Here is a 21,904-nt window from a genome sequence, read left to right as displayed (position 1 = left end):
TTTTTTTTGGCACCGCTATTGATTTTATTATGCTCACGAGTCCAATAGCTCATGGTACATTGAGCAATACCTGTTTTCCATTAGGAGGACTTCTTCCCTCCAACCCACCTCCACCCAGGCACTATCCACCCTTCATTGACCAATCAGCATCCATGCTTTTAGCAGCACTCGTGTGGACTGAACTGGGTAAACAGTCCCACAGTTTGTCAGCGAATGTTGCCTAACAATTTATCAGCTGGCGCTAAGCAGATGACAGGTATGTGAAAATACTTGAAATATTCACTAATATATTTACATATATTTTTTTTAACTTTGTGTGTTATTCCAGAAGGAAAGCAGAAATTGCCTCATCGGAGTTTAAATCCCACACACGGAGCAAAAATGCCCCCAGTCTTATCCCCCACCACCTCCACCCTCAAGTCTCCGCCTGCCTCCATGCCCCCTTTTCAGCTGCAGCCACTGTGAGGGGCAAGGCACGAGCAGCTCCTATGAAGAAGCACCAGGGACAGAGGGGAGGAGCTTCATTCAATAGTCATTTAGTTCTCTGCGTTCCTGTAAGAGTCGGAGGTTCATGAGATCAGAACGTCTCTCCTGATTTCTTCTTCTTCTTCTTCTCTGCAGCTGATCTGGCCAAGACAGAGCAGCGCTCAACCTTCTGGCTGCTTCTCTTTTTTATGTCTGAACTTGGATCTTTAATTTCTACTCATTGCAGCTGTGAGGTACGTCTCCGGAAATGTCAATATTTGTTCTAAATAAGTTGTGCATGCAATCAAGTTTGAAAAATATCAAGTTTTGATGTTTTTTCAGTGTAACACAGTTTGCATGTTTGGGATGTCAAGCTGTCACATTGCAATTTGAATTAATTTATAGATACGATGGTCACTGCAAACACTCATGTCTCACTTTGCACAAATGTTTTTATCAATGCAAATATTAATAATGAGAAGGGGGAAAATAACAATCAGGTCTCCTGATGAATGCAGCTCTTTGAGTGTTCAGAAAAGCATTGGAACAATAGTTTTTAATGAGAGCCATGTTCACCAATTCTTGCAGTGCTTGGCAGCCCTCCAAAAACGGCGAGGCTCAGTTTGAGGGGTTAACATCCCTTTCTGCTTACATGTTGCATAACTTGAGATTTTTTTTTTTTGTAGCTGCAGCAGCTCCTAATGCCAAACGAGTTGAACTGCATCAAACTCCTGCACGATTTAACCTTTGCTTTCGCAGTTCAAGAACCTTCCGCAGAGTGTTAAAAAGGTGCAGATATTGATTTAACAGTCATGAAGGCTGATCTGCATTTCAGGACTTCAGGAGATTGATCCGAAATGTGTGACTATTTCATCATCTAGTGCACTTACCGCGCCTGATAGTTGTGTCTTAAAAGTAGGACAAGACTTATACCCTCTTCTCTCTCTGCGTCTACAGGTGACAACATGCTGGAGCAGGTTCTATCATTCGGCCGCTCCCTGGTGCGCAGGAAAGTGGTCGACCTGAACAACTTGGAGGACTCCAAGCTGTGCCGATGCCTGGGAACCGTGGACCTCATCGCCCTGGGAGTGGGGAGCACCCTGGGTGCAGGGGTTTACGTCTTGGCGGGAGAGGTGGCCAAAGGGAACTCCGGCCCCAGCATTGTCATCTCCTTCCTGATCGCCGCCCTGGCCTCAGTCATGGCCGGCCTCTGTTACGCAGAGTTTGGGGCTCGCGTACCAAAGACCGGCTCTGCCTACCTGTACAGCTATGTGACCGTGGGGGAGATCTGGGCCTTCATCACCGGCTGGAACCTCATCCTATCATACGTGATTGGTGAGTCAATCAAACTCAGATGCGTTTGTAGAAGTTGATTTTACTACAGAGTGAACTCTTTGCTGTCTCACAGGTACATCGTCAGTGGCCAGAGCGTGGAGTGGGACGTTTGATGAAATGATTGGAGGACATATAGAGAAATTCTGCAAAACCTACTTCAGCATGAACTCTCCGGGGTTGGCTCCATATCCTGATTTCTTTGCCGTGTGCCTGATTCTATTGCTCTCCGGTAAGGCAAACAAATAAACCAAAATGTCAAAAAATGACTTAAGAACTTATTGAATTAATCATCCGATAAACTGACTGAACATTGTGAGATGGATGGTTTGAGGACCAGCCACACAAATGCTAGAAGATTAGATTTTTTTTGTTTAGTTGTTTTTTACTTGTTTTTATGGACCATCAAGGAAAAACATCTCATAATATTGATTTAACCTTTTGGATTTTCTTGACCTGGATCCCTCAGTTCTATTTTCACACAGAGAAACAAGCCGTTCCTGTCTGGTGCATCAATTCCGAGTCAAAACATCCATGTTTTCATTCCAGTCGAGCTCAGGCTGAAATTAAAAATCACATCATGAGGTGTTTAAGTTGGTCTGCCAACGAAATTATTTAATTACGTGAGCGGGAGCAGAGGAAACAGTCCACCAGTCTTGTTTTTTTTTTCTTTTTTTTTTGAGTGCAGTTTGAATAAATTTAGAAGTAAAATTTTGTGGTTTGAAAATGTGATTTCTCAACCAAATTTTCTGTCCTGTGGACGCCGAGTTTACTCAGTTTCTCTGAATCCTAACCACCTTTCATCAGCTGAGTCAGATGAGGTTATTTTTCTTTACATGCTGTTCTGGCTGCTGTTATTGACATCCTGGATGAGTGAGTGTTTTGGATTTTATTGGTCCAAAAGGCAGATGACGTTTCCACGAGGGACTACTGGAGTATTGATGTCATGACGCTCTACAAACTTTTCCACTATGGCTGTTTCTTTCTTTACTTGAAGTTTGACATTTTTGTAAAGAAGATTTTTGGAACAAAACCAATTTGTTTGGCATCAGAAAAACTGAACATAGCTTTTGTTTGAGATTTAGTCCTTTGTCCTGGTAGACAATTTTGCTTCAATAAACCCTTAGTCTCATGCATCCGAACCGGTTGATTGTACTGGTGCTCAGGTGTTTGAGTTCTCTCGGCCTGTGGAGGGTTGTAGAGACGAGTGGCTGCATCAGTGGTTTGAATTCGTAGACGAGTTTAGACGGAAAAAATTGCTAATTTAAATTAAATTAGCCAACTTTGTAATTTCCGACTTGACAGTCTTCTGAGTAAACTGTTCCATTTCACTCCACTGGCATCTGACAATCTGGATCAATAAATTAATACAAATATTTGGTTTGGTTAGTTAGAAATAATACTAACCAGTTTTAATCCCAAACTTACTAGTTCTGCAGGGTGGCACAGTGGTTGGCACTCTTGCTTTGTAGCGAGAAGGTTCGAATCCCAGCCAAGAGGACCTGGTGACAGGCAGCTGAAAATCATTAGCCGGAAGCAGAAATTCAATAAGATTTCAGAGTCGGAACCGCTTTTATTAAATCGTTTAATGTGAATAAATGGTTTTAGTGGTCAGAATTATCTTAAAATATGTCAAAAGGGGGTTAGTGCTTTATTCATTTTAAAAAAAGATGTTTAAAAAAGTGTTTAGATTTGATTTTTAGATTGGAACTTTAGCTCCAGACTAGTGTTTATGTTTGACCGCGGTTAACTTCAACGCTTACGCGATCAACACGAATCATTTTGTCGCAGAGAGAAGCAGCTTTGCGCCAGAAAATAACACTTTATGTTACTAATGTGTTGCATACCTGTGAAAAGCTGCTCTAAAGTGTATTTTACCAGTGCAAAACCACTTTTCTCTGCAGATCAGCTAATTCACGTTGATAGTTTAAGAAGTTACAGTATGTCAAAGAGCGTTGTAGGTTTTGACAGAAACACCTCAGGTGTTAAAAGTTCAAAGCTTTAAACGCAAAAAAATCCTAAAAACTGTATCTGTTTGGGCCACTGGTTATATTAAGAATCGTTTCCACTGAGAAGTTTGATTCTAGATACGGACCAGTTAATTTTGGTGAGCGTTTCCACTCACTTAAGCCTCACTCCCACTGAGCGGAGTATTCTCATGGCACCTGCGTGGTGTAGACCAATAGCGTGTCATTGCATCATTGTGGTGCAACAACTAGAAAAGCAACAGTGGAGGTCATCTAGCATCTCGTTTTCTTCTTGCTTTACTTTTTGTACATCGTGTATATCAGTAATTTAATGTTATTTGAATGAAGACTGCAGGCGGCTAAGAAGAATACCGCCGTAAACAGGTAAACGGAATCGCTAGCTTAGCGCTATATTGGCGCTTTATAATGTTGTCATCACTTTCTGCCAATCAGCGCATGGCAACAGCGACTCCACCCCAACTGTCCCATTCTAATTTTCAATGGTCCTACAACAGATGGGGGCCTTCAAAAGGTACGGTCAGAACTGTAATGGGTTCATTTAACAATGGAAATGCCAGATTGAACTGGACCATACCGGACTGCTCATTATAAACTAGGCTTTTTCAACTAAGAACAAGAGTATTTCTTAAACCTAAATTTATGGGGGTGGTGAGGGTTGATGGTCCGGTTCTGGACTTCCTTCTGGGTAATTATTTTCAGCCATCATCTAGTCTCCCTCCAGGTCCCCTTCATCCCAACAGGGATATGTAAAGTATGGAGTTTGCATGGTCCAAAAACATGCTTCCCACATTAATTGGTGTCTCTAAATTGCCCCAAGTTGTGCATGGAGTGTGTGGCCCTACAAAAACCAGCAACCAGTTCAGGGTGTACTCCACCTTTGCCCAAGAGAAGCTTGGGGGGTGTTTATGAAAGGGATTCTGAAGATGGAAGCAGCCATGGAATGTTGCTGGAACACGATCTCAGTTTGAAGTTGTTTTTTTTTTTGTTGTGTTTGCAGGACTTTTATCATTTGGAGTGAAGGAGTCAGCCTGGGTCAATAAAGTCTTCACCGCAGTGAACGTGCTCGTGCTCTTGTTCGTCATCATCTCCGGCTTTGTCAAAGGAGACGCAGACAACTGGAAGATCTCTGAGGAATCCCTCATAAATTTCACTGTAGTCACACGGTATGGTTCCTGCTTCGTAATAGTCTGTCCAACCGGGAATTTCAGACACTGTGATGAAATGACCACATATTATTCCAGGAACTTGTCGGTGGCGGCCAACGTCAGCAGTGATTACGGTGTGGGAGGATTCTTGCCGTACGGCTTCAGTGGGACGTTGGCGGGAGCTGCCACCTGCTTCTACGCTTTTGTTGGATTCGACTGCATTGCGACAACAGGTGAGGCTCTGGTCCTGCAGGTTCTGATTGACTGGCTTTCCTCAATCTCGAACGTCCTGAATATCCTCCTCTCGACAGGGGAGGAGGTGAAGAACCCTCAGAGGGCAATCCCCATCGGCATTGTGGTGTCGCTCACCGTTTGCTTCCTGGCATACTTCGGTGTGTCGGCTGCCCTCACCCTGATGATGCCTTACTACCTGCTGGACGAGAAGAGCCCCCTGCCCATGGCCTTTGAATATGTGGGCTGGGGTCCTGCCAAATATGTGGTGGCTGTGGGTTCACTGTGTGCCCTGTCTACCAGGTAACCCTCGAACATTTTGTCTTGACTGGATAAGCTCAGGACACTAATAAACACTATCAGTTTGTATTTTGGAAATAAAAGCAACAAGGACATTTGAATTTCTAAGAAACTGCTATGATAGTCAATGAGATACGATCAATAATTCTGACCGTGCATCTCGGCTCGTGTCTTGTAATTGGATTGATTCCTGTTGCTTAACAGCATGCGGTGGGTGCAGAGCTTAATTCTCTATCTGGTTTCAGGCACCAGCATGTGTTTGTGCTGTAACTTTTTTGTCAATTCAATAAGTTTGGGTGCATCTCAAACAACTTATCGTGTGACTTAATTCTGTCTTTCTTTCCTGTCAGCTAAACCTCAGCGTTCTGTCAACAAAACCATGTGGATGTCACTCATTGATTCCCTTCATGATCTGTATTGACCCAGACGTGTCCAGGCAGACAAATCAATCCAATTTTGGTACAAGTCTGTGCTTACTGTTGGGCGATCATGATGCACGTCTTTGGCTTATCTCTCAGCAGGCAAAGCAGCTGCTTGTTGAACTGCTGTGCTGCAAATTTTCTTGCTTGGCGTGTGTGTTTGCACACGGAGAGGGACTCGTGACGTTCCCAAACAGCTGGGATGTACACGTCCAGCTGAAAGATTAGACACACTTTTTATTGACTTTTTTTCAGGAGCGTTTAAGCTACTCATAGATAACAGAATCATTTTAGTGACCAACTTCATTTAATCAAGCTCGATCACAGGATATTTTATTAGTTATATTTTAAATCAAGCAGTCAAGCTGCAGTAGGATGTCACAGACGAACAATAACTGAGAGTTTGTGAAAAATATTTTAAAAAAGCTTTTAAAGAAGCCTTAACAAACAAACGTAACATCAAAGCAAATCTTATCTCTAAATTGCAACATAGTTGTTTTTTTCTACAAAATTCTTCCTAATTTAGCTTCTCTGACACCCCAAGAAGTGAAGAGTTTGCAACCTCACAACAACGACCTCGTGATTCATTCAGATAACAAACAAACAGCTCACATTTTAGAGGTGCAAATGTTGCACAATGTTTGCACAGCACTCTTCTAAAGGAAAACAGTGGAAAAAGATCGATATGTGATGAAGCAGCAACTTACTGTGATTCTGACTGAAACCTTTGATAAATGTGCAATTTTGTGGAGTTTTGATTAAATTATCAGATCCAAAAAAGAAAAAATATATATTTTATGCTTAATCTCATCACAAAATCATTGGACATAAAATAATGTATTAATTATTAAAGAGATTAATTTGAATAAATTAAAATAAATACATTTGCAAAGAACTAAAATCTTATATCACCAAAAACATATTTTTTATCATTGGAATTTCGGATTGGAATTAGTTTATTTTAAGTAATATAAATAAATCAATAGATAAATACAAACAAAAAAGTATCTTTACATACAGTAGATTTATAAAAAGTCAATTAATCTCACCTCTATTATTTTTATTTTATAATCCTACTCTTATCATGAATAATTCTGCAAAGACAGAATTTTTATTTGTTGGAATTGTTGTATAAAAATTAGCCTTTTCAAAAAGTACTCTATTTAAGTGTAATACATATGTATTCTATGCTACAAGTAAAGTTTAGTTTTTTTTAAACTATGTATCGTAAACTTAAAAAGTTCCAATTTAGTCTGAAGAAGTATTTAGTTTGTATCCTTTCTACCAGTACACATGGTTTATACTATGCTTGTTATACTTATAGTTATTAAAATAAACTTGTAGTGTACTACTTCTCATTAAAGTTAATATTTACCTGTAGAAATAAAAATCTACAGAATTGTTTGAATTTGAGTTGATGAAAGGACAGAAAGACAAATGGTTTGTGGTCGTAAACGTTAGTTTTACTCTAAATAATTTTTTCTACAAAATTATAATTAATATCCTCATTTTCTAATTTAACATATTTGTAAATTAGGATTAAGCATGTGTCAGTGTTAAACAAACAAAATGTATCTATCTATCACCTTTTAAATTCCTGTTAGTCACATGGTTGCTGGAGCCTATCCCAACTACATGTTCAAGTACACTCTGGACATGTCACAATTTTTTGTGTGTGTGGGTTTTAGATGAAATGAAGTTGGTCTCTGAACCATGTTTGAGGAGGAAGGTCTAAAGATAGTAAATTTACAAAGTAAAAGCCCCCAAATTGTGAATGATGAAGTGAATGACAGGAAAGAAAGACCCTTTTTGACTCTAATCCTGCTCTGAAGCTTTGAAGATGTTGCTGTCTCTGTGTGGTTGTGGGTTGGGGGCTCTCGACTAACGTGTTGGTCTTGCATGTCTCTGCTGTCTCATGCAGTCTGCTGGGCTCCATTTTCCCCATGCCTCGTGTAATCTATGCTATGGCAGAGGATGGGGTGGTTTTCAAAGCCTTAGCCCGAATCAATCCTAAGACGAAGACCCCAGTTATTGCCACTATGAGCTCCGGTGTAGTTGCAGGTGAGAGCCAGGGAGCATCTAAGTTAGATCTTAGCTGATGTTTTCTCCACCAATCAATTGTGAAAGAGACAATCCAGTGGATGGGGGGGAATTGGGTGAATTTGGCTCATTGGACTGTCATCTTTTAGTCATAGAGGCTGTCCACGCCACGTTGTTCTTTCACAGTTGTGCCGGTGTCATGTTCTCTCTCCCAGAATGCCATCAACTTAACAATGAACCCTCTTCTCCCTAGCCTGTTGGGCTCCATGTTCCCTCTGCCACGCATTCTCTTTGCCATGGCACGAGATGGTATTCTGTTCAAATTTATGTCCAAAGTGAGTAAGCGTCAGTCGCCTGTGGCTGCCACCATGGCAGCAGGTACCACTGCGGGTAAGCTCTGGACAAGGACTCGCCTCGTTGGGTTGCTTTGTGGTTTTGTTGGGGCTAATTTGTGTTTCGCTGTCATGTGATTAATTTGTGGTGGTTGCTGCATGAACGTGGTGATGTTGTTTCCTAAAGCATGTGGAAAAAAACTGCAACAATCAGTGTCTGAGGATGGCAGTGAATGTGGAAGCATTAGAGTGACTCTAAACCAGGGGTGTCAAACTCATTTTGGTTTAGGGTCCACATTCAGTCTGATCTCAAGTGGGCAGACCAGTAACATAATAGTAAAATAACCTTTGTTTTTTTTCCTCAGTTGGAAAAATACCTTAAACAATCTAGTAGCCTAATCACTTATTATTATTATTATTATTATTTTTATAACATATAGTGGCAGGGAACCTAATTGCATCTTACCCAGACGTGGCACGTCCTTGCAAGAAAATCCTGTTTATTTCTTGATCTCTTGTCTTGCCAGTATCTCTTTTCCTTTGCTTCCCCTAGTGGTCAAATTGCACATTGCGGCCATTTCTTTAAATAACCATGACTTGCCACAGAAATGGGCTAGAAACTTGCTGTTTTTTTCAACATCCTTATATTTTTTTTTTTTATTCATAACTGGGCCAGATTAAGCCATCTGGAGGGCCAGATCTGGCCCGCGGGCCATACGTTTGACACCCCTGCTCTAAACATTTAACAAAAGAAACAACAGGAGTTCAGAATTTCGGGTTTTGCATCTGAGGTGGGAACAGTTGCATTCAATCTGGGGTGTCCAAATCCCGACCTTGACTGCCGATGTCCTACATGTTTTCTTATCAATCTCCCTTTGAGGCTCCTTATTGGCGAAACACACCTGGTAATTAACAGCAGATAAGGCGGAGTTTCTGGAAAACCAAGAGACCAGCCCTCAAGGCCTGCGTTTGAACACCCTTGCATTAGTTGCTTGTAATTAGAGCAACTGAAACCTTCACATCCTCACTCTCAACTCGTCATATATGGACGTATATTTCGAGCCTCCTCCACGTCTCTTTTTGACGTTTTGGGTGTCCCCAACTCATCGTTTTTTGACATGCTGGCTGTTCCCATTAAAATAAGGGAACTCTAACCCTTGGGACGTGGTACTGAACGCAGAACTGATACCAGGTTAGGGTTGAGGTACAAAATTTGGATTAAATGACAAGAATAAAGTTGTTTACGTCATAGTTTCAAGTTTAGCTACAGTTCAAATTTAGTACGTACTCTTGTAAATTAATAGGTTTTAAAGTTGTAGATTTCTGATTTTCAATGAGAAAAAAAATAATGAATTAACAAGTTAAAACACCAAAGTTGTCTTTTTATCTGAGATGTGCCCAAAGATGAAACACATGGAGCATTTTGTGAGGATTATTTACTATTTTTTTCTCGTACATTTACAACTTTAATCTCGTAATATTAGTTTACTTTTAGAGCTAACGACATCCGCTATAGCGAGCTCCGGTGTATCGAGCTGACGAACTCCGCTGTAGTGATCCACTGAGTGCCCACTTAAGCCAATGTGGGCAAATACAGGTTGGACCACCACAGAAACATTCAGGTTCTACATTTTCTGCCCACCTTTAAACCATATGGGGCTCACCTGGCCTTGTTGGCTGGGGCAGAGTTAATTTCTCTTGTGAATTAATTTGCTGGATAAAAGTATGTTGTCTTTTGCAGCTTTGTCCATGCTAACCTTGTTGTGATTATTGCGGCGTTAATTTTAACCCACACAAATCCAGACCCAATTTTCCTGAAAATAACATTTTATGGGATATATCTCAAACCAAGTGGATCACAAATCACATTTTTGATATTTTTCAGTGGATTTCCTTTCTAGGATACGGAGGGACAAAAATAAATCATCAAATCAGCTTTGACCCTTTTTGCAGTATGTTTTTTATACTCAGTTTATTGGTATTTTAAATATCCATAACATCCGTTTAGTTATCTTTAAATGACTCACATAGAAAGCTACAGACAGCTTTGACTTTATTTGGTAGGTAAGAACTGGGAAAAAAAGAGGTGTTTCTGAGAACTCTATTCTAACATTCCTAAAAAAGAAAAAAGAAAAAAAAAGGGCACATTTTTAGCGCCTTATGTAATGACATAAACAGTCTGGCTTTTGTGGTTGAATGTACAGCTCTCACTGTGTTTCTCCTTCCAAAGCTTTCCTGCTCAGTGTGACCAAGTGTTTTCATAGTTGCTCCATGTGCTCAGAGAGCCTCAGAGAGCTCGATCTGGACTGATTGATGAGGAACAACTCTCAAACGCAGACATGAGCACCTGATAGCACAGAGCGGGAGAGTTTTTTTTTTTATTTACATTTTTCTCTTTAATGTGATATTTGTTTTTAAAATGCTGCTGTGAGGAGCGGCGCTCTGTGTTTGAACGCCACTGCTGAGATCAGCTGCACATCACAGGCTGGTGCTGCGATACAGGTCAAACTGTATCTCACATCCAACGTCGCCTGGTGTGGCGGTGATCGCCATTGTTGAAATAATTCTGCCTGATCTGGAAACAAGGCTGCATGACATTCCCCCTCACATCTGTTCAGTTTTGTGTTTGAAAGAACAAAATAATTCCTTTCTGATTGCATCAGATGTGTTGTACATGTCTTGAGTGCATTTCTACAAACATTTATATTAAAAAATGTGTATTTTTGTCTTTTTCCGCAGCTGTCATGGCCTTCCTGTTTGACCTCAAAGCTCTGGTTGACATGATGTCCATTGGGACTCTGCTGGCTTACTCACTGGTTGCAGTCTGTGTGCTGATTCTCAGGTTGGTGCGTTTATTTAAATCTCCCACAAAAAGACCTTTAAAAAACTTTTTTTGCAACATTGCGAAAGAGCTTTAGTAGGTTTCTCAAACGCCCACAGCCATGATTGCATAGTTTGTTTTGGTTTGTTGCTGGTGATGTAAGAGCTGTGAATGCTCCCATTGTGCAAATGCTGAGTAGCTGCTTGAGTAAAGGAAGCTGTTGACTGTAGTTCTTTCACTTTATACTGGAAAAATGTCCTTAAAACAAGAAAAAAATATAGAGAATATAAAATGTTATTGCTTGTTTTAAGGGGAAAAAGTCTTTCTTAAAACAGTACCCTTTTAAAACAAAAATAAATGTTGAGATTAGCTACCAACACACATATTTAAGTCTATTGGTCTGATATTTGATAATATTTTGTTTTGAAAAAAGCGATATTGCCCAAAAACAAGTTTAAATTTAGTATTTTCATACACGTTCTCCTAATATTTATCCTATTCTGAGCACTACAACGGTTTAAAATTACACGTTCTTTTAGAATGGGAAATTCTGACCAGAATTACGCAATTTTGGAACAAAATTATCATAAAAATTACATGCTAATATACGTTTACTGAATATGTATAGTTATGAGTCAAATAAAATGTTCCAGTTTCCCTAAATACAACTCTTAAACAAGACTAATCACAATCAAAAATAACATTTCTGCCTAAAAATATAATATAAAGTAAAACAAACTTGTTTCATTCAAAATATTTCTTAACATGAAATGTTTTCTAGATTAAATGACTCAAGATATTCCAGATTTGTCATCCTAAATTAGTTTAGTCTCAAATCAAGTGTAATAATTTATTTAAACTAGAATAGACAAAAAAAAAGTTGGTGAGATAATCTAATGAAAGTTTTATGTTTGGTGTTTTTAACCTGTTTTTTAGGCATTTTTCTGATAAAAAAGGGACACAATAAGACAATTAAGCTCAAAATTGCATTTCTAAGAATTATTTTACTCAAATTGTTGTGAATCAGGAAATTCAGCTTGAAAAAGAGCTTTTCTGTGACGACAAAAGAGATTCAAATACTTTTCTTGTTGGTAACACATGTTCAGATCCTTAAAAATATCTAAGGGGTTTTATTCTGACTATCGCATCTCCAGATGGTCATGGAGTTTGTCTGTTCTCCAGGTACCAGCCAAGCGGATCGCTGGAGCGGCCGCAGGGAAAAGGAGAAAGGGATTATCTTTCCTCTGAAGGCCGTGAGTCTGACCTGACTGAATCTGAATCCCACCTGAACATGCTGAACGGTGGCAGCTCCACCCTGCAGACCGCCCTTCATCCACCTGCGGCGCCCTCTGTGCACTCATCCAGTGTGGTGAACATGTCCATCAGCATCCTCGGTGGGTCTCCGTTTGTCTCAGGAGTCTACTCTCTGTGCTTTTGTAACACAATTTTTCCCCCGTTTTCTCTCTGCAATCACAGTGATGGTCGTGTGTGTCGTCAGCTATCTCACCACATATCACTTTGAGTCCCTTTGCTCTCTGGAGGTCTGGATCCTGGTGCTGCTGTCCGTGTGTCTCCTCATCTTCAGCGGCTGCGTCCTGATGGTCTGCAGGCAGCCTCAGACTTCCAAGAAGGTCTCCTTCATGGTAGGATGATGCCGAGGAGAATCTGGTACTTAACTTCTGCCACTGAACTGATAACCTTTGGGTTTCTGTATCCCTGCAGGTGCCTCTCCTGCCTTTCCTGCCCATCTTAAGCATATTCGTCAATATTTACCTCATGGTCCAACTGAGCGGAGACACTTGGATACGATTCTCTGTGTGGATGGCTTTAGGTGAGAGCCTGTCGGATCAGAACATATGACATCTCACAGTTTTTTTATTTATTTTATTTATTTGACATTTAAATCAAAAATGGGAGGATAAAGCCTCTCGTGAGTCAGGACGGGTGTTACTGCCTAAACTCAACCACAGACATGACTAAAATCTGAATTTTCCTTAGAGCTTTGGGAGCAAGTGTTGCCAAATCATTTATTTCATAAAAAAGGATCCAACACAGGATAAGGTTACTTGTTACTCCACATTTGGTTACAATAATACTTGATAAAGCCAAAAACTACAAAGTCCACCTACACTGTAAAAAGTGCAACATTGGATCGATTAATAATATATTTTTTTAATTTGTTGTATTTAAATTTATTCATTTGTATCAAATAAAAATTATGGGTCGATGGTTTTCTAAAAAAAATAAATTGGTATAAACACCAATTTTAAATGTACCAAATTACAGAACTTTTATCAATTGATTCAATGTTTCACTTTTTACAGGATAGAAATATTTTAAAGTAAAATATTACAAAGGTCCTACAGAGACAGAAAATCTGTTTTTGCTGTGCTAGTTTAGTTGAAAATAGCATAACATTCAAGCACAATTATGACATATAACTTTGTATAGGTTAAAAGTCTCAGATGAGTAATTTCTGTAAAAAATATATATTTTCCTTACCCTTAATAAACATATTTGTCCCATTTTTTTTATCTACTGTAAAAGTTTTCTCAGTGTCTTTTTGTTTATGATGTTCTTAATGTTTCTGCAAAGCGGCAATAGTTGATTAGAAGTTCACATCTTAGTTGTGGGCGGGGCCATGAGTAACCCCGCCCTCTCCTTCACCTCCCTGTTGAGGAGCATGGAGCTTTCATATTTTCTACGCCACAAATAAGCTCTTTTTTAAACTGTATTTTTTCATCTGTTTATGATTCACTACAATTCGAATACAAAGATGTTCAGAAATGTGAATTTTAGCTCATTTTTTTAGTATATATGTAAATAATCATAAATGAAAAAATGGCAATAGAACATGTTATAAAACCATTTTCATTGGAGTGGGTTTTGAAGTAGAGTTGGAAAAAATGGGCACTTGATTTTCTTGATCATACTTAAAGAACCTTATTGGTTCTGAAAAACATTTCAAAAATTCAAATATTTGTAAACATTTTTTTAAAAAGTGGAAGTTTTTTGGGGTAAAAGGTACTTGTACATGTTACAGTTGCAGAACTCAATGTTCAATGTTCAAGCGTCCTGATTGGCTGTTGCCTTTGTCAATTAATCTCCAATGTATTTCTAAAGAATACGTTCAGTTTACCAAAATATTATTTTTCTATGAAGGTTTGAACTTTATGACTTTTAACAAGAGAGAAAAGTCTAAACATGTTTATGTTTGTCAGAGAAAAGTGTATAAAATGTGTAATGAGGGATTTTACAGCCTATTAATAATACATCTGTAATCCTGCTTTGTGAATTTAACCTTTATTTATTAAATTTAGAACACAATAAATGAGGGATGACTGTATATCGTATTGTGTATCATGATACGTATGGTCAAACTCTTACCAAAACACAGTCCGATGCCAGATGATCTCATCTTATTTCTTCTGCACCGTTTAGGATTCCTCATCTACTTTGGGTACGGCATGTGGCACAGCGAGGAGCGTCAACACCGAGTGCAGAGCAGCGAGACCATGAAGACCACCGGCATCAGCGCAGAAGACAAGGAGCAGGAGCACTTCATCTGCCCAGAGAAGACCAGCCAGTGTTAAAGTCTGCCCTCTCAGCCTCAGACTGGGGGGCGTCTGCTGCACCCGGCAGCTCCGCCTCCACCAACCTTCAACGCTCTCCCTGCAGCGGCGGGGTCAGCCGTCTCTATCACACTAACACTGTGGCGGGATCTCAATGTCCCGTTGGGAACAAGAAACTTTTCCATTAACACTGAAGCAACGTTGTGACAGAGATTCCTCCTGGAGCGGAGATGCAATGAAGTCTAGATTTCAAACTACTCTGAACATCATCCGTTTTTTAGTTCTGACGTGGTCAAATCTGTTGGTAAAGGTCACTCAGACCAGTTTAATCTTCATGGAAAAGTCTGAAGTTCTGATGGAGTAATCCACACGTGTAGTATTATATAACAGCATTCAAATCTTTGCCAGTGAGTAGAAAAAACTATTTTTTTTCGCACATGTTCACTTTTTTTCCTCCTTTGTCGAGCTGAGTGAAATGTTACAGGCCGAACGGGAAGGTGGACATCGGATATTTCTCGGAAAACTGTTCCTTTCTTCTTTTTTTTTGTTTCCTTCTGCTGTTTTTCCTTTCCTCGTGATGTTTCTTACTGTTTTGATACACTTTCAGAAATGTGAGAGGCACGTCAGTTACTGAGAAGTTCGACTCTCCCACGTTCGGAGGTTTAAAGCTCGCATCGATCCACGTTCGTTAAAAACCTGCTCGTTAGATGGAGATGGAACGCAGGTCAGTCAGCTAGTTCAACCACCAACCGGAACGTCTGCACCGACTGTGAGGGTGGAGTCTTCCAGAAGGGTTTAGTGGAAAATACGACAAAAGGAATCCTCTTGTTGGACCGCTGTGATGTCACATGTCTCCAACTGCACAAATGAAATAAAATGTGTTTTCCAGAATTTTGTGTTGATTTATTGTTGGCAGAGAAATTGTTCTGCATTTACCAAAAGCTATTAACATTTTCACTAGATTCAAACAAGCAAATTTAAGTTATTTATTGCGGCTTTTGAAGTCATCCTGCACTTCTACCATTTAAATTTGAATTGTAAAGGTTTCAGCTGAAGTGAGGAGTTTTATATATATATATATAAATATAAATGTAAATAATTAATGAGATTTCTGAAAATATTTGTCATTTTTGAAAACTATGAAACAAAATTCTGATGATGTGAATTAACTTTATTTAAAAAAAACAAAAAATGAACTGAATGACAAATGAGAAAGGTCATAGATGCAGCAGGAAACTTGAAATGCAAATTATGCGATGCTTAAAAAAGAAATATAAAAGATTTTTTTTTACATTCAATATATTTTATCCTTTTTAAACTGTTTTAATGTATCTTTGTTCCACCGATTTCCAAGCTTTTATCAAAATTACCACCAGACAAATATTGTATTTAATATTCTTAATTTCTAGAATCTAGAAATTATTACAAATTTACTGTTTACTGTTTTCTTGGTCATATTTAAGTGAATACTGAATACTGTTAGTTGGTAACCATTCCAGTTCTTGCAATTAACCCTTAAAATACTAGCAACCAACAACAATATTTAGCCTACATGCGGCAATGAATCAAAGTGCAGGAATTTTCATCAATTTTTCTGCTTGGTAACATCAGCATATTATTTAAATGAATTAAAATCCTTGGCTGCATGGTGGTGCAGTCAGTGGCGCCATCAGGGGTTGACCTGGGGTGGCCGTGGCCAAAAATCACAAAATCGTCTGCAACCATCACAGTCCATGGTGATTCTTATGTATAATTGGAAAATAAAACTCAATTTTTGTGCAACTCAAAACGTTAACTGTACTTTTATTTGTCTATGCACATTACTAACATGAAATATAGACACAATAGATCAAAGTACAACAGCAGATATGTTCTGATATTTTTCTACAGGTTGTTTAGCAGAATGACTTCAGAAAATATAGGTCATGTTTTGGTGTTTAACCCCAAATGACCCAAATGACCCCAAAATTTAAAGTGACCCCCCAGCGGCCACCCCCAGGAAAAATTTCTGGAGGCGCCACTGCCCAACATATTCAGTCTATCCCCAAGTCATGAATTAAACCATAAGATTTAATTACTTTACTAAACTAAACATTTATTATCTATTTAGCATCTAAAACTATAAATTAAAATGTCTTTCAACAGAGAACCCCCCCCCCCCTTTTTTTTAGTTTAAGCAACAGAAGTATTTGACTTAACAGCTTCAAACATTAAAACTTGCTATTTGAGGTCTTTCAGACTGTTTTCCTCTTTAAATAAAATAAGATATATAAATAAGATTATCATAGTGCACTCAACACACATCCCTCCCTCTGGTTCAACCAATTGGTAGAAGCAAGCTTGTGATTGGACGACTTTTTGTTTGCATCACACATAAAAAATTGGGGGAAAAAAAATTATACACAATTTCCAACATTTTCTTATTTGTATTTGTGATTGTAATCGATGCTAATGTTGCTTTGAGTACTACATCGGTTTTTCGACACATATCTGTGTCGTTTACATCTTTGCATCCCTATTAAAAAGTTCTGAAATAGAAAAAAAGAAAAGAGAGGTAATTCACGTTGTAGTCCAGCAGAGGGCGCCAAAATACGCGTTTTTCTTTGCAATCCTGAGAGGAGGGAGGAAACATAATATCTTGGAAAATGATTTTTTTCCCCTCTTTTTGTTTCCGTCTGTGAGTCAGTAGGATGGAGCTGGTAATCTAAGCCGGGCAGGTCCGGCGAAGCCTCAACCCGGATCTGTTTGTCTTTTGAGCCCTCCTCACCAGACCAAACCCGCTCCATCTCTGCAGGCGCCGTCCGACCATGAAGCTCTGGCTGGTGCTTTGCCTGGCACTGCTCTGCTTGGAGCTCCAAAACTGTGAGTAGACTCATCGTTTCCACGTCTGCATATGGAAGAAATGGACAAATAACTGTTTGAGGTAAAGATTGTGTTAGAGGAAGGATATCAATAGTTCACAACATTTATAAAAAAGTTTTTAGATCTTTAATCTTGATCTGAGGATTTACAGGAAGTGATCTGTTGCTTTTGACGTGTCAAAACTGTACAAACGTGCACAGATCTGGACTTTTTTTCAAGTGTTTCTGCAAAACCAGTCAGATATGAAGGAATGCAGCATATGTTTGTAATTATGCTGACCTTTCCTTCGTGTTTTAATCTATGCTGCATTTGAAGAAATACAACAAACTTCTGCTGATGGAAACAGAGCAGACGCAGAGGCTGGATTTTGGAGGTTTGGAGGATCACTTCCTTCCTGTCGGAGTGTTGTGACAGCTGCTCGCCTCCCTCCTCTGTGCCTCTGTGCATACAGGTGCCTGCCAAGCAGTCAAGCGCAGAAAAGATGTGGGCGAGAACCCAAAGCGCCCAGGCGGGAAAAGGGTGAGGACCCGTCACCCCGACCTGAGCGAGAGGAAAAGCAAAAGCCAGTCTCTGCTGACTCAGGTTTTGGATAAAGGCCGCTTCCTCCGGCTGGGTCCTAGCACGACCCTGACCCCTGGGAGGAGCCTGGAGCTGCGGTGTAAAGGAACCAACATGGGATGGTCCTACCCCACCTACCTGGACACCTTCAACGACTCTCGCCTCAGGTGCTGCCAGGAGGATGAAGAGGTCAGTCGGTGGATGCAAGAGTCTCACCCTTTTTGTCTTTTACCTGCAGCATCAAGCAGAGTGACAAATACAGTCAGCTGATTCTGACGTCGACCTCTGCAGCGGATACGGGCTCCTACAGCTGCTGGGTGATCGTGTGTGACGGAGCAGAGTGCCACAAAGACCAGGATCGCACCTACACCTCCTACATCTACTTCACAGGTGACTTTAACACAACTATCCAGGAGCAAAAGCATTTTTAAATCGAGTTTAACCCTTTAACACCGGAGCTCTAGTGTTTATGTTGCTTGATTTACTGTCATTTTGTTAATTGATAACACAATCAAAGTCATTCCAGTAGATTTTGAAGGAGAAACGCTGCTTTTCTCCTTCAAAATCTACTGGAATGACGTTGATCGTGCTAACAGTAAAAGTTACAGTATGTTAAAGATTTTGTGTTTAAGCAGGTGTTAAAGGGTTAAAAATCTTATCACAGATGCTACAAGACAAAACTAATTTACTAGAAGCTTCTCAGGAAGATTGAACGACTTATTTTAAGAAATCCTGAATTTCTTGTTGAGTCGTTTTCATTTAAAAAATTTTTATTTTAAGCAAAATTTTATCTAATTTACATTATATTTTTTTGCCTATAACAGGGGTGTTAAACTCAATTGTATAGGGGGCCAAAACCCAAAACACACCTCAGATCACAGGACAAGCATTTATTGAATCCTCTAAAACTAAATTTTATAACATTTTTCAGTTTTTTAGGACATTTCAAAGTTTAGCTAGTTTTTAAGGTACATGCTAGCTGTTTTTTTTTTTTAATTTCTCTCATCTTTTCTGGTAAAATTTTTCCGGTTTTTATCTCAGATTAGATTAGATTAAAATAAATGTGTCGACTAACTAGTTACATAAATGTAATTTATACGTTTGATCCCAATCATTTCATTTTTTTATCCTCAAAATTGCTGAATTTTGTGTATTTCCTGTTCAAACATTAGCTCTGGTTGCAATTAGACTTTATATGATTTCAGTTTTTCATTGCTTATCAAACATTTAGAGTCAACTAGTGGACCAAATAAGAAGTTATTTGACGTTTCAACTTGAGTATTTAACACAAACTCTGCTTTATTTTTTGCCTGAGGCCCCCACACTGCTTAGTCTAGAACTGGTTCATGGATCTATTCGTCTGCAAGTGGATGCATTAGAATGTAGCAAACAACTTTTTTTTCTATCTCCTATTTTACAATAATTTGAAAGAAGAAATACTTAGAAATGCAATTTTGTCTTAATTTTATTAATATATGTCCTCCATCATGAGAAAAAGGCTACAAGGATGTTAAAAAATATCTTGTATTTTATATATTTTTTAGCTTGTTTTGAGAAGGAAAATATTTCCAGAGCATGTGGAGATTTAATAATTATTATAATCCAGATTATCCTAATTCATAAGTGACCGACAGATTACAGAGAAGGATTTTTGGTGTACTGAGAAAGCAAAAGGCGACAGTGGAGAAGAAAACCTCCTTCACCTGGAAGATCAGGGCAGCACGTTTTTGCTTAAACACCTGAAATGTTCTTCTCCTCAACCGTCGTCTCTCTGACCAGACAAAGACAACATCTTCGTGCCGTCGGCCATCCACTTTGAGATCGTGTACCTGCGTCCTGACTCGCCCGCCGTCGTACCCTGTCGAGTGACCGAACCCAAAGCAGTGGCGTCTCTGCACCGGGAGGTCCCACCGGAGGAGATCCCAGCCAACGGGACTCTGGTGACCTACGACCCCACCCTGGGATTCGTGCTGCAGCAACCCAGCCCAGATCATCAGGGGGTGTTCTACTGCAAGGCTGTTTTGAGGGGAACCCCTCAGGTCTCCACCAAGTACCAGCTGCTGTATGTGGAAGGTGAGGAGCAGTGAGTGGTGATGTTTCTGAGGCAAACTGGTAGTTTGGTTTTCCAGTGTGTGGAGATGTGTTGTATTCTGTTGAATGGGTGTGTAGCTTCAAAGTGAACGCTTGTCTGCAGTTCCCAGGGGGCCTCCGTTTGCTAGCCTGGAAGTCTCTCCAGAGTTTGTGAGAGGAGGTGAGAACATCAACGTCAGCTGCACCGTGCTGGGAGACCCCGAAGCAGACGTCAGCTTCACCTGGTCGTACCCAGGTCAGGTAGGAAGGACACCAGTCACCAACCAAAGCTTTTCTGTTCCTCTGCTCACCGATTTGGCGTTTTATTCCCAGGGTTTCCGGCCCACTCACATCCAAACATCCTGGAGGTTGGTCAACAGAGGCGTGAGCTACACCACACGGGTCTCGAAGAGCATCTTGACAATGGCGGACGTCTACACCGCCGACTACGGGAGCTACGTCTGTAAAGCCAAGAACAAGTTTGGGGAGACGACCGTTACAACCAGCCTCAAACCCACATAGCTCCAAAACCAATGACTGTATATAAGACCTGGACTGACAGTAGATTCAAGAAACTAAAATCCCATAGACTTCTACAGAGAAATAAACATATTTTACTCTTTGTCAGAAAAAGCATTTTTGCTCTGCTATTTTTTTTAACATGTTCTTGAAAATCCTATTTTTTTCCACATTTTTCCTGTAGTAAAAGTTATAAACTGACCAATCAGATGCCTCAATAAGTCTGTGGCCTCATATCGAATGTTGTAAGCGTTTTACTAGGTAGGGGCGTGAAGTTTCAACAAGCTCACACCTGGTTGGCTAGGGAGGTTGCCATAGAAACGTTTACTCAGACTGCTGATGACATCTAGCTTCAAGACATCTATATGGTAAAAAAAAGCTGCTGACTTCATTTCGTTGGAGCCAGAAGTTTGTCATTTTCTATGGATGATGTCACACTCTTTCAGTCCAGTTCTCATATACATCCAATGTTTGAAACAGCAGCTCGATCATTCCCTGCTGTTGTGTTTTTGACCTGAGGTTAGATGAAGCCTACATGCATGCATGTGCAGCCAGAATTAGTGTATATATACATCAATAAACAATATTTACAGATTTTACGGTTTAATTGTGACTAAACATGAAGAATTTTATATGACATCACCCATTTGCCAAGGTAAAATTTATTAAAAATACATTTCTTTAATTAAATATAAACATTTTATGAAGAGTATTTATGAATCCACTGTATTCTAATAATAACAACTTTTGGATTTAGAAAAATAAGACATTTAAATACATTTATTTCAAAAGGAAAAAGGTTGAAATGCCAAATAACTCCAGACAAATCAACAGCATTTTTTTAATGAACTTTTTTTATAAAACCCTTTGATTTAATTCACTTTTTTTTTTTGCAAAAACAATTTGATTAATTGGTTAATTGGGTGATTTGTTAGTTTTGCTCTCAAAAATGTTTAAGATGCAAAAATATTGAGCTAAACACCGCATTTACTCGCTGTCCCAGATTTAATCCACACATTTTTAACATGGTGTAGATATTAAATAGAATTAATTACCAACACATTTCCCATTATTTTAATACAACAAGTAGTCATTGAAAAAAAAATAGATGAGGGATTCTCACTATAAAGCTTTGAAACTTTTTCTGCCAAAAGTGTTTTGAGATTTCATGGAAGCCTTCTGCTGCCCCTAGAGGAATAAGGATGAACTACAGGCCAGAGGACATGGATCAATTCATGTACAACGAGATT

At 39.4% G+C, this 21,904-nt stretch overlaps 2 protein-coding genes across 4 annotated transcripts; both read left to right on the top strand.

Moving 5' to 3' along the window:
• The first annotated feature begins 92 nt into the window (after positions 1-92).
• On the top strand, positions 93-15,536 carry slc7a2 (solute carrier family 7 member 2). Of its 3 annotated transcripts, XM_024283449.2 has the most exons (13): positions 93-256; positions 329-719; positions 1,423-1,800; positions 1,874-2,029; positions 4,783-4,948; positions 5,027-5,163; positions 5,242-5,464; positions 7,802-7,941; positions 10,992-11,094; positions 12,256-12,467; positions 12,550-12,716; positions 12,796-12,904; positions 14,515-15,536. In XM_024283449.2, exons 3-13 carry the CDS (start codon positions 1,431-1,433, stop codon positions 14,664-14,666), a joined length of 1,935 nt encoding a protein of 644 aa, XP_024139217.1. In that variant the 5' UTR covers positions 93-256; positions 329-719; positions 1,423-1,430; the 3' UTR covers positions 14,667-15,536. The 3 variants fall into 3 exon arrangements, with proteins under 3 accessions (XP_024139217.1, XP_036069831.1, XP_024139218.1); XM_036213938.1 differs by lacking the exon at positions 93-256 and having other exon boundaries at positions 328-719; XM_024283450.2 differs by lacking the exons at positions 93-256; positions 329-719; positions 7,802-7,941 and adding an exon at positions 8,174-8,310 and having other exon boundaries at positions 1,431-1,800.
• Positions 15,537-17,270: 1,734 nt separating this feature from the next.
• On the top strand, positions 17,271-21,249 carry pdgfrl (platelet-derived growth factor receptor-like). Its single transcript, XM_024282917.2, has 6 exons — positions 17,271-17,507; positions 17,959-18,232; positions 18,304-18,455; positions 19,845-20,138; positions 20,260-20,396; positions 20,469-21,249. Exons 1-6 carry the CDS (start codon positions 17,453-17,455, stop codon positions 20,655-20,657), a joined length of 1,101 nt encoding a protein of 366 aa, XP_024138685.1. The 5' UTR covers positions 17,271-17,452; the 3' UTR covers positions 20,658-21,249.
• The last annotated feature ends 655 nt before the right edge of the window (positions 21,250-21,904 follow it).

Source organism: Oryzias melastigma, linkage group LG10, assembly GCF_002922805.2.
Source record: "Oryzias melastigma strain HK-1 linkage group LG10, ASM292280v2, whole genome shotgun sequence".
NCBI lineage: Eukaryota > Metazoa > Chordata > Actinopteri > Beloniformes > Adrianichthyidae > Oryzias > Oryzias melastigma.
Note: the sequence above shows the minus strand (reverse complement) of the source record. Positions and strands in the feature narration are given on the sequence as shown.

Excerpts from the sequence above, each read along its gene's own strand:
- pdgfrl (XM_024282917.2), top strand. The coding sequence starts at position 17,453 with ATGAAGCTCTGGCTGGTGCTTTGCCTGGCACTGCTCTGCTTGGAGCTC. Across the intron at positions 17,508-17,958 it reads CTGCTTGGAGCTCCAAAACT|GTGCCTGCCAAGCAGTCAAG; the intron begins GTGAGTAGACTC and ends CTGTGCATACAG. Across the intron at positions 18,456-19,844 it reads CTCCTACATCTACTTCACAG|ACAAAGACAACATCTTCGTG; the intron begins GTGACTTTAACA and ends CTCTCTGACCAG.
- slc7a2 (XM_024283449.2), top strand. The coding sequence starts at position 1,431 with ATGCTGGAGCAGGTTCTATCATTCGGCCGCTCCCTGGTGCGCAGGAAA. Across the intron at positions 4,949-5,026 it reads AATTTCACTGTAGTCACACG|GAACTTGTCGGTGGCGGCCA; the intron begins GTATGGTTCCTG and ends ATATTATTCCAG. Across the intron at positions 5,465-7,801 it reads CTGTGTGCCCTGTCTACCAG|TCTGCTGGGCTCCATTTTCC; the intron begins GTAACCCTCGAA and ends TGTCTCATGCAG.